Source organism: Tamandua tetradactyla, chromosome 16 (genome assembly GCF_023851605.1).
Source record: "Tamandua tetradactyla isolate mTamTet1 chromosome 16, mTamTet1.pri, whole genome shotgun sequence".
In the NCBI taxonomy this organism is placed as follows: Eukaryota; Metazoa; Chordata; class Mammalia; order Pilosa; family Myrmecophagidae; genus Tamandua; species Tamandua tetradactyla.
In genome coordinates, this window is record NC_135342.1 from 83,432,312 (window position 1) to 83,448,481 (window position 16,170).

General features: G+C 54.0%; 1 protein-coding gene across 18 annotated transcripts in view; it reads right to left on the minus strand.

Moving 5' to 3' along the window:
• Nucleotides 1-16,170, minus strand: part of ANKRD11 (ankyrin repeat domain containing 11) — a 236,433-nt gene that overhangs the window by 14,749 nt on the left and 205,514 nt on the right. For 14 of the 18 annotated variants that reach the window (XM_077133294.1, XM_077133305.1, XM_077133309.1 and 11 more), the window contains 5 exons: nt 13,640-13,810; nt 13,338-13,541; nt 12,281-12,423; nt 9,503-9,650; nt 2,564-9,198 (listed from right to left, as the gene is read on the minus strand). In XM_077133294.1, the coding sequence (XP_076989409.1) occupies nt 2,564-9,198; nt 9,503-9,650; nt 12,281-12,423; nt 13,338-13,541; nt 13,640-13,810 (7,301 nt within the window). Of the gene's footprint in view, nt 1-2,563; nt 9,199-9,502; nt 9,651-12,280; nt 12,424-13,337; nt 13,542-13,639; nt 13,811-14,308; nt 14,406-16,170 lie in introns of all 18 variants that reach the window. The other 4 variants (XM_077133293.1, XM_077133304.1, XM_077133307.1 and 1 more) reach the window with 3 other exon arrangements.

Sequence of the window (16,170 nt, forward strand, 5' to 3'; positions counted from 1 at the left end):
GAGAGCGTGGCGGCCGTGGGAAGTAAGAGGGCTCCAGGGTGTGGGGTGAAGAGAACATAGCAAAGTTCAAAAGAGGGGCTGTAGTCTGCTACCTTCGTGCAAAGAAGATGATACAGAATCACAAGGGCAGTGCTCACTGGGGAAGGTGAAACACAGCAAAGGTAAAGCAGAGGCTAAAGAGACTGGTCTGGGGGTGGACGGGAAGGAGGAGCGTGGGGAGGAGGGGCCCTCGGGGGTCTACTTTGTGTATTGATTGCTCCAAGTCTTGGAACCAGAATATGGTTTCACATACTCCCCAGCCAGGATGTGGGGGGCCCCAGTGGATACGAACTGTCACCAGGGGGCCAGGTTGCCACTCTTTGGTGGTGGGGATAGGGCTGGGGACTCAGCTGGACACTGTCAGGCTGAAGGCAGGAAGCGCCCCATGTCCTGCTGCCCTCTGATGGGGGTGAAGCCAGCAGCTCAGATGTCTCTGCATGTGCCCTGGGGATAAACATGGAGGCTCGCCTACTGTGGGCGAAAGAAGGTACAAATAAGCACAGGTGAAGGCTTCTTTCCTATCTGTGCCCGCGAGAGATGCAGAAATGAGCGTGCTGGGTGCCAACGGGCTGTGCCTCTCAGGCCGAGCAGCAACCCTGAGATCGCACACGCAGCCTGGGTCTTGTCCTAAACCCTGCTCTCAGGAAAAGGAACCCGGGCTCCTGGGAGAAGAGGGTGACACCCATGCTGGGTGGGAAGAAAGGGCAGCGGGGTGGGAACAGGCTGAGGGGGTTGTGTTGGCAGACACAGAGTTCAGTCTGGAGGGCTCCTGAAGGCCGAGGCCAAGCACCTGAGTCTACATGATAAATACCACCAGGTATCACTCACACAGTCGGTTCCAGCTGATAAAGGGGGTGGGGCAGGCTCACATCGATGGGCAGAGGTCTGGGGAGGTGCTGTGCACCTTCCCGGCACGTGCCAACGGCCAAGGGAAAAAGCCACAGACAGCACCTCGGCACCATGTGAGACCTTCCTACTCCCAACACCTGTCCAGTCTAGTTGTGGAACGGCGGACAAGCCCAGCACACCGAGAGGCGACAGAACAGCTGGTCCCGAGAGAAGGCGACAAACACTGAGCAAAGGAGGAGCCTGGAGGAGGGTCAGCCCCGGGAGAGGCTGGGTAAGCAGTGTGCAGACTGTGCTGTTTTTTAAAAAAGAGTTCAAGATTAAAAACAATACTGATAACATCTAGCTAGTTCTCTTCAGTTGGCAGCTTTGCCCATGACGCCTCCTGCTCTGCCCCCCGGCGAAGTGGGTGTGAGCCCAGGGCCGAGAAGCCGGCATGGGGCATTTAGGGTTGCAGGCCTGTGAAACTCAAAGCCAAGTTATGGGTACAGACAAGACGCCAATGTTTTAACTTTCTCTGAATTACTCCCTGAAAGAAGTTACAGCGAGGGAAACCTAGAGTGAGCGCCTGCAGAAAGCCGGCCCCCCAGGGCAACCCTCTGTGCAGAACCAGGCCTCACTCCCCGCAGTGCCGCTGAAGCCAGCTGCAGGCTCCTCCAAGGGCTCTGAGCAAGGCTCGGGGGGGTGGAGGGGGGCTGCTGCTGTCCTGGGAGCAGCAGTAGGGACAGGGCTGGCTTCCCTGGAAATGAGCCCTACACCCCGCAGCCCGCCCCTCCCTGACGCTGATCGGGCTGCTGCGGTCATCAGGAATCCCTCCTGCTGCATTCAGGGACATGAAGGGAGCTTTGCTTATAAAAAAGATAGGAGTCCCAGCAGAAAACAGAGACAAGGAAGGATGTGCAAACGGTATCAACAGTGGTTAATTCTAGGTGGTAGGATATACTGAATTTTATCTTCCTCTTTTCTCTATTTCCTAATCTTTCTACAATGATGTTACTGTTTTGTTTCAATAACTGAAATTAAAAAAGGAAAAAAAAAGTATAAAACGGTCTTCCCAAATAGAAAAGTCTGAGGGCTTATTTTCCTGAAACTAGTAACCCAACCTGTCGTCTGGCGGCAGGCACACAGAGGGGATGAGCCCAGGTCTCGGCAGCCTGCCGTGCCCAGAGATGCTCAGTGTCTGGGGTGGGGTGGGACACGTTTATGAGGAGAGGCAGCGTTCTACCCCAGCTGCTGTACTGGAAACCCTGGCCCTCACCTGCAGAGGGTGGGAACTTCGTTCTAATCTTGGAGCCCAAGTAAAGCCGACGTGGCCCCTGCAGCTCAGCAGCTTGGCGAGGGCCAGGTCCCAGGGCGATAAGAGGGGGCACTGCGGGGCCCAGGACCCTGTGTTGATGGGGCGTGGCCCCCACGGCCCTAACAGCAAATTCATCATCCTCTGCCTGCTTTGGGGGAAGAAGCCCAACAAGGCCTTCTCCCAGAGAGACCAGTGAGGGGAAGGGCCCAGGTGCTTGGGCAACCAGAGACCTGGGCTCGCCCACAGTGGAGGAGAAACTGCGCATGGGGACGTGAAGGCAGGCAGGGCCAAACCCTCCTTGTCCCCATCGGGGATGCATGCTGTGGCTGCGGTTCTGGCTGTGGCCTGCCAGGACAAGCTCTACTGAGGAGAACAACTCACCACTGGAATGTGGAGCTTGCTGAGCGGCTTGCCATCCAGGAGGTAGGAGCCGGTGTAGGTGACGTACTCAGCGTAGCACTGCGGGGCCTGGGGTGTGATGTAGCAGAGGATTTTCCGCTTCTCCTCGATCTTCTTCCTGATCTGCAGGTACTCAAAGTAGGGGTTGGACCTGTCGCTGTGGTAGGGCTCGATGTCATCCAGCTTGATGGCGTCCACAATGGCTGCCAGGGTCTGCTGGATCATCTCCCGGGTCTGCTGGGTGGACGTGTGGAGCTGCTGCTGCAGCTGCTGGCTGGAGCGCTGAAACCGGCGTTTGCGGGGGTGCTGGGCCTGGGCGTCGTCCTCCTCGGTGACACGGCCCTTGGCCCTAGCCGCAGGGGCTGCAGCTGGTGGGAGCTCCTTCTCAGGGGGGCTGAGGTTCTGCTTGCTCTGGCTGGCCAGCATCTGTGCCCGGTTCCTGGTGATGCGCTGCGGGATCTCCTCCACCTTAGGAGGCTTTGGGGCTTCGGCTGTGGGCCTCGGGACTGGTTCTGTAGCTTCTAGCTGGACGCTGTCTGGAGAGGCCTCGGCCTGGCAAGCAGCACTGGCCCCACCCTGATCCTGGGGGCTGGCCCCGCCTGCAGAGTGGGCCTGGGTTGAGGAGTCTGCAGGGGGGGTTTCGGCAGCACAGTGGGGTATGGCCAGGACCTCGGCTTCCTCATCTCTGCTCCCCAACTCAGAGGGCTCTGTGGGGGCTGGCACAGGCACTGAACTGGAGTCCAGGTCCTCCGGAGTGTTCTCTTGGGACCCATCCCTGGCGTCCAGAGTGGCCTCCGGAGGCCCTTCTCCTTCTGGCTCCTCTGAGGGCTCGGGCTCAGTGGAGAGCTGAGCAGACGTCTGAGCAGGCAGAGGCTGTGGCTGCTCCTCATTCGAAGCGGGGGGCTCCCCACTGCTCATGGTCCCGGGGGCTCCTGGAGGGGTAGTTTCTGGAGGAACCACAGGGCTCTCTTCCATCGGTTCTGTTTCAACATCGGAAACATCTTTACTTTGAAGAGGAAGTTCTGGCAGTGAAAACGGCCCTAGGTCCAGGTCGTCTTCGGAGTTTGTGAAAGGGTCGGGCCAGGCAACTGGTTCATCCTGGCTGAGGGCAGAGACGCTGTGGCTGTTTTCCAGGAAGTTACTTTCTAGGGACCCCAGAGCCTCCACCTGAGCCACGGTGGCTACACAGGTGGGCTCAGGGGGCAAGTCGGAGACCACCTCAGGGAGGGGCTTGCAGTTACTGAAGAAGGCCCCCAGCCTGGAGGGGGAGGCATAAGGCGCTGGCTCTTGTGGAACTGAGAGCTCAGCTGCAAGTGCATTGACGACCCCACCTTTGGCATCCTCGAGTCCTGGGTCAGGGACTGATAATGAGTATGAAATTGGGGAGACGGGGTAAGGGGGCTCCGTGGGGATGAATGGCGCTGGTGCAGCAGGGTGGGAGGACTCTGCAGGACAGAAGGGCCGGGGGGACTCAGCAAATCTCTGGGGAGACTTGAGCAGCAGGTCTGGCCCCATGGGCCAGCTGACAGCGCTTTCTGAGGCACCCCCGATGAGGCTGGAAGAAAGAGGCTGCTCGGAGGCCACGGGCTGAGCCCACTCCACGGGGTCCTCTTCGGTGATGACAGTGCTGAACGGACCCTCGTCCAGGGGCTCCAGGTAGTTGGGCTCAGGCGGGATGATGGCGGCAGTGGCCTGCTGGTCCTCCGTGGCGTCCAGATCAGGGGGAAGGGCCCCTTCCATGGAAGGCACCAACAGCTCATCTCTGTGGGAAGGCGACGACTTTGCTTGTAAACTTGAGAAAACACCTTCTGGTGAGCGTGTGGCATTAACATTTGCAGGGGTGCAGTGCAGAGCGTCACCTTTGGGCGAGGGGACCCCGTAATCTGGAGAGTAATACCCGGGAGATAAGCATGGGAACTTCTCTGTGGGACCTGGGGGTAAAGGGACCTTCTCTTCTATTAAGTGCTGCACTGGGGAGCCATAGTGGGCTGTGGCAGGAACACTCTGCTGCCTGAAGAGCTTGTCCCCAACGCTGAACTCTTCTTCAGGGGTCCTTCTGATGTCAACAGAGATTGAGCGGTAGAGGTTTGTGGAGAGAGTCCTTGTCGGAGTCTGGCTTGGGTTTTCGGAAAGCCCCCCTGACACAGCTGTGAACCTGTCGAAGAGGGATGGGGAGCAGGCGCTGGTGGAGGTGGTGGAGGCGGGGAGCGTGTGCTGGGGGTCGGCGCAGTCGAACATGAGGTCTGTGTAGTCGTCGGCGCTGCACGATGGGGTCCTGGGGGTGTGCATCACCTCCTCGTAGCTGGGGCACGATACCACTGACGCGGGTGTGGGGACCCCCGTGGGCCGGCCCTGGTCCGGTCTTGGAGACGCAGGCAGGGCCTCCTTCATAGGAGGCCCCGCCAACCAGTCCTTGGACTCCGCCACAGGTCCAGGGGCTGTTTTATTTTCGGTAGCTGGTGGAGTGGGAGCCAATGCAATGGATTCTTTGAGCTTTCTGTCTTTAAACTGCAAGTCGGGCCCCATGGGTTTTCTGGGGGGAACCTCCAGGCCCTTCTTCCGTGAGTCCTCTGCCGGCTTCACTCTGTCTTTGAGCTTGGGGTCCCCAGACCTGTGCCTCAGCTTCTCCATCTGCTTCATTCTCTCCTTGTGCCTTTTGTGGCGTTCTTCAATCTCTAGGTCTTTTTGGGAGAGCATTCTCTCAAAGCTTGTCATCATCAGATCGCCATCTCCCAAAAGCTTCTCTCTGGGCCTGCTACCCTCCTTCTTGGCAGAGTCCTTGGGTGGTGGCGCCTTGTCACTGCCATTGCTGATCTTGACCGATTCGCTCTTTTCTTTCTCTTGGTTTTCCTTGAATTTCTCCTTCAGCTTAGTTTCGCTGAGTTTCAGGTTTTCCTCCTTTGACTTATCTTTAAAAGAATTTGGAGGGTTGTCCTTGTCTTTAGCTCCAGGCTTCTGTTCATCCTTGTGATGTTTCAAGAACCCGTCTGTGTGCTTCTCTCTGTGTTTCTCTCTCTCATCCCTCCACTTCTCCCGGTGTTTCTCTCTCCTCTTCTTCTCTTTTAGGATGCTAATGGCACCAGACCCATAAGGCTTCAGTTCCTTTTCTATCTTCTTGGAAGGTTCTCTTTCAGAATCATTTTTGTCTTTCTTTTCAGCAGAAAACAATTCAATGGTTTTGTCTAAGTCATCATCTAAGTCGGCTTTTGTATTATAGGAAACACCATAAGCTTCGGCTTCTAGGAGCTCCTTCTCGTGCTGGCTTGACTCCTTTCGGTTGCTCACGTCCTCACTCTTTTCCTTTTTCTCGGCCTTCTCTCTCTTTGCTCTCTCCCGCTCGTGGCTTTTCTTGGATGAGGAGGAGGAATGTCTGTGCCTTTCTTTCTCCTTCAGCTTCTCCTGGAAGCAGGAATTCTCCCTGGCCTTGTCCTCCAGGGTTTCTGTGGGAGATGCGTCCAGAAGGACACTGAGGCCCGGGTCCTGCCCTCGGTCTGTGAAGCTGTCGGACGAAATCTCGCTGATTTTATCATTGGAGTCTTCTCGATATTCATGAAGGGCTTCTTCTTCCAACTTTTCCAACAAGCTTTTTTCCATCTCGGCACTTTTCAAAGACTTCCTCTCTTTGGAGTGTTCTTTATCTGACTTTTCTTTGTGCTTACTTTTAACCTTGTCTTCAGTAGAGTGCTTCTTTTCAACCTTTTCAGGGAGTTTCTTTTTCTTTTCTTGAATAGAGTCAACTGAAGTTCTGTCCTTCCTGTCCTTATATTTTTCTGTACACTCTTTATCCTTCTTCTCTTTGTGCTTTTCAAAGATTTTTTCCTTCTTGTCTTTCCCCCCTTCAGTGGCTCCTTTTTCCTTCTTCTTTTCTTTGGATTCCTTATCTTTCTGTTTCTCTGAGTGTTGCTTATCAGAGGAGTACTTTCTGTGTTTGTCCAGAGGGAAGGGCTCTTTCCCATCCTCTCTGTCCTGGATGCTGTCTGCCCGCTGCCCTTCGCCGGCCTCTCCGAGTTTGAATCCACTTGCAGCGTAATCATCTTTGTCATCTTCACTTTCATCTGTGAATATATCTGCAATATACCAGCTTTTCTCTTTACCCTTTTTCTCGTCTTTTTTTTCAGAGAAGTCCTCTGAGGTAATTCCAGGGAAAGTCTTTTCCTTTTTTTCTTTAACTTGATCAAGAGAAGTTTTTCTTTCTTTGTCTTTGCTATGCATATCTTTATGCTTTTCCTTAGTATCTTTTTTCTCCTTAAAACACTTATCAAATTCTTTGTCCTTCTGACTTTTTTCAAGGATAGATTTTTCATTTTTGTCTTTGTCACTGGACTTATCTTTATATTTTTCGGATTTTACCTTTTCTCTTTTTTCCTTATCCATTCCGTCTTTTTTATCCTTTTCTTTCACCAAATGGTGCCTCTCCCAGGACTCCAGGCTCTTCACAAAGTCCGAGTCAGACCTGTCCTTGAAGAAGCCGTCGCAGCTGTACTCCCTCGGGTCGTCCCTGTGCGCCTCGTCCGGCCTAGCGCGGGCGTCCTTCCGCTCTCGGGGACCCTCGAGGCCGTCCTTCCGGTCCCGGCACAGCTCGCCCGGGTCCCTGTCTTTCCGCTCCTTCGCGCCTTCACTGGACTCCTTCCTCTTTTTGTCCTTTTCTAACAGATAGCTAGGGACACTTTTATGTTTTTCAGTCTGGTCTTTTCTCTTTTCAGAGGTTTTATCCAAGTAATCCCTGTCCTTCTTTCTAAAGAAAGAGTCTCTGTCCCCACGTCTGTCAGTGAAGTCCCTTTTCTCCCGGTTTTTGCTGTCCCGCTTCTTGTCCTTGGCATCTTCTTTTACTGTCCCCAGGATGAGCTTGGCCACTGAGTCATTTTTAATCTCCCTGTAATCTGTCACTGCAGAATCCCAACTGTCTTCCCCTTTGAAATCAAAGGACGAGTCTGACAAGTCAGAGAACCACCGCTCTTGCTGGTCGTCAGAAAGGCTGAATTTGGTGTCCTCATTCTCCAAAAACTGGTTTTTGTTACAATATTCATCAAAAGCAGAATCTTCCCTATAAACTTTCTCTTTTCTGAGTTTTTCTTTGTCTTCTTTGAAAGCCTTCTCCTTCTCTTTTGAAATTCTGTCCTCTTTTAAATCACTCTTCTTCTCTAATTTTGAGGGCCTGTCTTTTGACTTTTTCTTCCTTTCCTCTTTGCAAAGTCTCATTTTTTCCTCTTTTGGAGACTTTTCCTTCATCAGTTTCTCCTTTTCTACTTTATTCCAGCGCTCTTTCTCCTCTCGGAAAGACCGGCCAATGTCTTTACTTAGGTCTTTGATTCTCTTTAATGATTTCTCATCTTTGGAGACCTTTATTATCTCATCTTTAAATAGCCACTCTTTTTCTTCAGACTTCAGTTTGCTAAGTCTCTCTTCTTTCTTAAAATGTTCTCGATCATGCTTTAGCACTTTTAACTTACTTTCTGTGGGAATATCGTTATCTACAAGCAGAGCCTTGTCTGGCTTCTGCTTGGCGTCCTCGTATTCGTAAGTAAAACTTTTCAGTTTAAGTTCTTGACTAACTGAGCACTGTCCTTTCTCTTTGTTTTTGTGTTTGTGTTTTGTTTTATGTTTTTTGATGATTTTCCCCTCCTTATCCAGCTTTGGGATGGCACCATCCACACCGGAGTGGAATGAATTCTTTTTCTCCGAGAGCGTGCTCTGGAGGCTGCCCCTCTTCCTGTGCTCCTGCTTCTTTCTGACGGGCTTTGGGGACTCCACGCTGGAGCCCTCGGATGGGTAGTCGGACTCGCTCGTCAGTCTCGTCCTTGTGGAGTCTGAGAGAGAGCTGACCTCTGACCAGGCGGGAGAGGAAATGGTTTTCCAGTTGTCTGCCCTCCAGGGCTTGGCATGCTGCTCACTGTGGTTCGGGTGCTGCTTCTGGGAGGCAGAGCTCCCATGAGAGGACGTGGAGGAAGCCGAGAGGGAGCTGAACAGAGAGGGGTCCTTCAGCACCAGCGGAGACCCCTTGATGCCGCCAGAGCTGCTCACCGAGCCCCCGTCATCCCCCTCGCTCTCCAGGGACTCGCTCTCAGACTCAGAGGAGCAGAACTTGTCATTCCTTTTGCCAAACCGAACCTCTTTGCCTTTTGTTTCTTTCTTTCGCTTCTTTTTCACTTTATTTTTTTCTTTCTGCTGCTTGGAACTCAAAGGGTCTCGGGTTTTATTACTGGGCAATATCGCGTGAGCCGACAGTCTGAGTTTCTCTCCTGTCCCCACAGCCACACCCACCTCCTCTTCGTCTGATGAGTCTGACAAGATGCGATGAGCAACTTTCTTTGGTGCAATTGTGTTATTTTTAGCATAACTTTTAACCTCCATTTTGGGTATAGAAATAAAACTATTTGATTTAGTTTCTTTTCTGTAGTCTTTTTTTAATAAATGTTTATCATCCACTGGAGGGACTCTGTCTTGCTCGTCGTCTTCATCAAACTCGTACTCGTCCTTCACAGGCGTGGCCATCTTCTGGGGCTCAGGGGTCTTGGCCTTGTGCTTCAGACCCTTCTCAAACTCAGAGTCTGTGTTGTTGCCGTCGATGGAGCTGGAGGGGGCAAAGGACGGGGCATCTTCTTCTTCTGAGCTCTCTGCTGGAAAAGGGGAGAGGCATTTCAGAAGGCAGCTTCAAAGCCGGCCCCAGGGCTCTGCGTTCTAAGTAGGCTAGGGCCCAACTTCCGTCTTGCTTTCATCTACTGCCGCTGAACAAACACTGAGCTCGCCTTGGTTAAACCTCAGGCCAGCCACCAGCAGGAGGAAATCAGAGAAAGGTTTGCTCAAAACTCCGAAGAGGAGGCCCTGTACGTTTCTTCTGAGAGTGAATGTGCATGAGACCCCTTCTGCAACCCTCCTGCCCCAGTGGGCTGTCCCCCCTGACGCCCTCGTGGCCGGTCTTACCCGTGGAGCTCTCCTCGCTGGACGTGTATGTGCCTTTGCCTAGCAGCAGGTTCACCATTGTGGGCGAGCTGGCAACTTTCAGTGGTGTCTCGCCTTTTCTGTTGCTTTGCTGCGGGTTCCCTCCGTACCGTAACAACAACTTCACCACCTTCAAACGAAAGAGCGATGGCTGTTAGGGAAGTCACACCTGGGTGCGGCGCACCCCAGAGCCGGGGCCTAACCTGATGGGGCAGCTGTGGCAGAGCTCCTGGCCCAGTTCCTGGGCCTAGGCTGGTGGCCTAGGCACTCCCTAGACAGTGGCAGAGGGTGCTGGGGGTAGAATAGAGGACACAAGACCAAGCCTCCTTAAGCAGGTTTATTTTATATTTTCATTTATGATGAAAACTAAGGCAGCCTCTTCCCCGTGTTTGCAGTGGCTGTTCAACCACTGATAATCAGCAGCCTGTGCTCCACATGCCTAGGATAGCCGAGGTGCTGAACTCAAGTACAAATATTAAATTTGATCTCAACTTTTGGTCTTTATTCTGGCTTGAGATTCAAGTACTGAAATAATTTTTAATAAAATTTAATTCAAACTCCCATTACTTACATAACCTGTTTCTTTCCCTCAGTATATTTACACCTTCCATCATGTTAACCAGTACAAAGTTTTCCACGTGGAACAATGCCCAGCTGCTGTGGTAACAGATGACCAGACTCAGTAGCTTCTGTCCCACGTCTGGAGCTCAGGAGCCAGCTCCGGCCTCACAGGGCTGCTTCCTTTCTGGGGACTGGGCAAGAAGCCATTCCTTGTTCCCTCAGGTGATGGTAGAGTCTGGCTCCTCACAGCGAGGGGACAGAGATCCCCTGTCCCTGCCATCAGCTGAGGGCTGGTCCCTTGGCCTCCTTGGCCTGTGGCCTCTTCCTCCATCTTCAAAGCCAGCAAGGGCAGGTCAAGTCCCTCTCACGTTTCAACTCTCTCCTCCTTCTGACCCAGCCAGGAGAGAGTCTCAGCTTTTAAGGACCACCTGGATGACCCAGTGTCCGTCATGACCCCGGACTTATCGTCACGTCCACAGGCCCCTCTGGCGCACAGGGACCACGTCCATGATTCTGAGGAGGAGGACGTGGACCTCTGCAGGCCGTCACTATCTACCACACCAGGTTCCCAGAGTCTGATATCTTCATGATGAAGAGTTTAAGGATGGAAATTACAGAGTTATCGAGATCTGAGTAACGACCCCTTTCCCATACAGTGCACCAGGCAGTGTACCCAGCCCACAGCCAGCCTTCCTTCCACAACACCTGCGCATGCCCCCAGAGCCCGGAAGTCCCATCCTTAAATGAGAATATCTCAGTGTGTGGGTCTAGAAGGGTCCTTTGTATGTTAAGAACGTATGTGCGTGTATGTCGTTGTATCAATAAAAAATTAAAAAAAAAAAAAAAGATTAAATGGGTTTGAGTAGTCTTAAAATCTTCTAACCAGAACATAACTACCCTAAGAGCAGGGATGGGTCTTCCCCATCTCTTCTCCTTGGCCCAAATAGTAGTTCTGGGCATAAATTAAGTGCTCAGGCTGGAGCTTTTCAAGAGTCACAGTGAGGGACAAGGTTCCACGTGGCTTTGTATCCCTTAGACTAAATGCTGCAATGAGCACGCTGCCATCCTGAGGGTGCAGCTGTTGACAGCGGCAGGTGGTCTGCATGCCACCAGTGCAGAGGTGACAGGAGACCCTCACAGGTGCCACGTGAGTTCAGGGGAAGAGGGTAAGACCTCCATCAACGGCCTCCCTGCCCACATCTCTCTCTTGCCTGTCAGAATCCAAGGCCACCTCTAGGCTCCAGTTTTCTGACAGGAAAGGCCGTTGGCCATGATCCCAACTTTCACCCTGAACAGTAACCGGGACGTCTCTTTCACGCCTCCTTGGGTCTCTGCAAAGCCACACATAAGCCAAAAGAACAAACTCTATAAGGGCATTATCTTATCTAAAAAATTAACTATAATTTGTTAATATCAAATATACAGTACGTGCAAATTGAAAACCTTTTATTTGGTTACAATTACATTTGAATTGAGACCCAAAAAGGTCCACAGACTGCGCCTGCTGGTGACCGGTCGTGCTCCCACAGCGTCCACAGTGCAGGCGGTGCTGGCCCGCTGGCACCCAGAGCCACACCCAGTGGAGCTGGCTGCAGGTCCCAGGCTTGTGCAGATCTGCCAGCTTGTTCTGCTGCCATCCTCAACCTCACCACACACGGTACACACCGATCTGGGCTGGGGCCCCCACGGGGTGCTGGTGGCCTCCCTGACACCCTCTCACGTTCTGCGTGCCATGCTGTCTGGGGCACGACGTGACAGACACACACAAACATTTCCTGCCTCAGACCTGGCACGGCCACTTCTCCAAAAGAACCTGAGTCCTTCCAGGGGAAACTGTACTTGGCGTTCACACTGGGCACCGACAGACTGGCCGTGAGTGCTGTTCGCCTCGATCCTGCTGGCCCTGACAGCAGCACACCTGGCCAAACCTCCTGGGCACGCCTTCCTGCGCTGTCCACCCAGCCTGGCCCTGTGGGCAGAGGAAAGGACACTGCCCCCCTCACAGTGAGGGCTGCGAATGTCCGTCCTAGAGGTAGCCGTCCATGTGCTGACTGGGACAAGAAAGCCAGGAAGGGGCATCCAATGGGATGGCAAGGCCTTCTGGGCAGGAGGAACCCATCTCGCAGTTACCCCAGAACCTGCAGGGCAGCGAGGAAGAGGCACAGAGCCGCGTGGCATGCTGGGACAGGGAGGGCCCACCTTGTAGTGGCCGTTGTTGGCGGCGTCATGCAGCGGCGTGTCGTCATCCAGGCCCTTGGTGTTGACTTCTGCGCCTGCTGCCAGCAGCTGCTTCGCCACATCGTAGTAGCCCCGATTGCAAGCCTCGTGCAGCGCCGTCCAGCCTGGAAAGACACTTGTGGCATAGGTTACTTAACCCTAGAGACCCCACTTGTGTCTTGAGGCAGTGCTTCTGGGACTCCCTAAACACCGCGAACATGCTGGTCTGAGGGACCGTCCTGCACACAGGCCGACAGCTCAGCGAGAGGTGCAGGCCACAGCCACCCCATGCCCCGCGGCACCAGGTGCTCTGTTCACTCTTCAGACAAACAGTCTGGAGGGCTCATCTGCCACGAGAAACGCCCTCGGCAGCAGCCAGCAAGCACCCAGTGTGCCGAGCCTGGGGCAAAGCACAACTCGAGACAGGTTGAGAAACCGCTCATTGGAGCTGCACAGCTGGCTCCCGCCCTGGGGCCCTGAGCCCGCTCAGTGAGGACAGCTCCGCGGGACACACAGCTTGGCCAGAACAACCCTGACTTAGGGAGATGTGCTTCTAAACCACAAAGGTGCCAAATTCTACATATGGATTGCTTCAATACGTTCTCGTTCCTCTTTTAAGAAACAAATTTAGGGTTTGCTGATAGTGTTATGCATAACGCAAGTATTTTATGCAAAAAAGGGTGCACCAAATTCCAATCCTGGGGCTCTTTAAAAAACCAGGCCAAGCCTTTACTGAGACAGGGAGATGAACGCACATTCTGACCCAAATTAAGAGAATCTGGGGCAGGTTGGATCGTTTTGTTGTTTTCCCACTTGAGTTTTGGGGGCCTGGCGAGGGGTGCTGTGGCAGGGACCAGACCCCCTCCAGGAGTCTGGAAGAGCAAATTCTTAATGCACAGAACTGGGGTTTTAAAAACTCAGCATAGCACAGTAAAATTTTCAATTTCTCAATCATCTTAAAAACGATGAAAGCCAAGAAAATGCCCTAATTGGCTTTCTCCGTGGCACAAGCGTGCGCACGGAAGGGCCCAGCTCTCACCTGCGAAGTCCTTGACGTTGACGTCCGCCCCCTCGCTGATGAGCTCCTTGATGCGCCGGGCGTCCCCCCGGATGGCGGCGCGGTGCAGGCGTGTCTCCCCGCGCTCGTTTCTCTTGTTGACTTTATCTTTGGTTTTTGAGGCAGAGTTGGGCGTCCCCTTCTGGCACATGGCAGCCTGGGAGGAATGCTTTGGTGTGGTCTCCACTGCAGCCAAGGAGGGACAGGGCAGTGTCACCGGAGGGGGCCACAGCCGGGGACTCACCTCTGCCCGCCACCCATCCCGGCCCGACCCCGCGCCTCACCCGGGCTATTGGCCGACTCTTCGGCCGTCATCTGCATGAGGAGCGCCACCTGCTGGCGCTCGGACAGCGGGTAGCCGGCGCGGATCCCTGACAGCCCCATGCCGAAGAGCAGACCAGCCTTGCGTGGGGCAGGCTCCTTCCGGATCCTCTTGCGCTCAGGGCCCTGCTTCTCTGTGTGGCAGGGGACAGGGAAAGGAGGGGGAGACTCACAACCCAGATCCCCCCTCAACACCTCAGGCGCGGCCTGTGCCTTCTGTTCCCCCTGACAGTTGGCAGAGCAAAGGAAAGGCCGTGGAGGGGGAGGGACACGGCCAGCAGCACTTAACATTCCAGCAACAACTGCGAGATGCAATTTAAATGCCCAGTGACCACCAAATATCCTGCTGAACCTCGTCCACCCCACGGCTGGCATGAGCCACTCAGGCACTCTGCAAGGCCGCCCCAAACCTCAGGCGCACACGGCACCGCGTGCAGCCTGGGATGGCTGAGCGCCATGACCTGGGCGGGGGTGGGGATGGGGGGCGGCGGTCCCCGCCTGTTGTTTCTCTCAAGCAGATGGTCTGTACATAAAGTTAACCTTCCCTTCCCGCCCCCCAACAAACAGTGCAGGTATAAAATGGCAAAGGTAGTTAAAAAAGAAAAATCAAGGCCAACGGGTCGGTACTGTACCTTTCTTCTTGCTTCTAGGAGCCTCCATTTCATGCCCTGGTGCGGGGAGGGATGCACCAGCCTTGCGGGGCCTCAACATGGACTGAACTGGAGGCATCTAAAAGCATCAACACAGAGGACTAACGAGACACGGGCAGCAGCGCCGAACGTCCACCCTCGCCTCTGCATGATAAGCAAATCCTCCACTAGCTGAACTATTACAAAATACCCTGCCAGCCTGGAGCAGAAATACATTGTGCTGTTTCATTTAAGAGAGTCGGGATGGGAAGAGCAGAGACACCCCAAGTCTCCCAGGATCTGATCGCACAGGGCGAGCAGGTTGGTTCTGAAGTTTTCTATCTCACTGAGGTGCAGAGGGCAATCAGTGGGGGCGGGGGGTGGGGTGTCTCTGCAGCAAGTCCTCTGAGGAGCTGACCCACCCTTACACGCAAGCCTGCTTTTAGCAAAGCTGCTCCTCCAGGGCTGCTGAAGAGGCTCCCTTGGCTGTGTGAAGTGACCCCAGAGGTGACTTCTATAAAGAACGGGAGGAGACAGATGGTGCGACTGCCTCGCCACTGCACAAGCTGCCATCGTGTTTGCCCCCCAGGGCCCGGGGGTAGTCGCCCCAAACCTCTCAGGCCCACGACAGGTCCTCACGTCTCCATCCTCCTAAGAAGACTTTTTGTTAGGCAACTGCTAGTCCCTTAAAAACGGTTTTAAACTGCTTTTTCAGACACTGCCCTACGCAGGCTCAGCCCGCAGCAGTGGCCTCAGCACTCGCCAGCAAAACCCTGGCTGCACGCTTGCACATGCAGCGACCACCATCTGACCCATAAAGGAGTCAATTCCAGAAAGTATCCTGTCTTTGCCCATCAGAAGGATGGGCCAGGTCATCCCATTCCACATGCAACCTGCTGAGCACAGGGGTTAGGGCTGTGGGCTGACCCCACACCCCAAGTCTGTGCACAGCAGGCGGAACAAGCAGAGACGACCCCAACCATCGTGCTGACTCAGCCCACGGCATCACAACTTGTCACAGGAGGAGTGCACTCCTCGGCACAAGGTGCATGCTGGCCACACTTAGGTCCCCCGACACTGCTGCTTGTACATCCCAGGTCTGGTTTACATGGCTACTGTGTAAACAGTGACAGAGAATGAGCAGCCTTTATACCAGAGCTGGCACAAAGGATCTAAGCGACCTTTATCTGCAACAGCATTTAAAGCAGAATCATCAGAGGGTCATTTTGTTTCAAAACTTTCAAATTCTTTCCACAGGATGGAGCTGGGGGCTGAAGGAACTCCCCCAATCAGGGGTATAGACAGTGCACACTCACTGGTGCGCCTCTAAATGTCACTCCTGCCCAGAACCACCCGATGAAGCACCACATAGCTATAAGCGATGAAAATCTGAGGATCAGGCTGAGTGCACAACCTGATGACCCAGAATGGCAGAGTTTATGACCAACACGTGAGCAAGCCCGCTTACCCCCAGCTATGGGTGCTGTGAGCTCAGGTGCAGACTGGGGGAGGCAGGGCAGGGTCTGAAGTCGCAACATAAAAGGAACCTGGTGGGCACAGCGGTCCCTTTCTCTAGAGGGCCCAGGAGCCAGGTGGCACAGAGAGGCTCAGGGTCATTGGAAGTTGGTGTACAGAGTCAGTCCAGCCTGGTGGGCACAGCCTGGGCTGGGAGGAGGAGGGAGTGGGCAGCAAAAAGCAGCCAGAGGCCTTGTGCTCAAAAGAGCTCTGCTGAGGCCATGAAGGGGCATGTCCACGAGTGGTGCAGGAAAGCCAGTGGTGGCAGCTTAAGCCGTCGCCATCTCTGTGGGCTTCAGGTCTCTCTGCCACCACGCAGAAACCTTCCAGCCCGACCGCACCAGCATGGC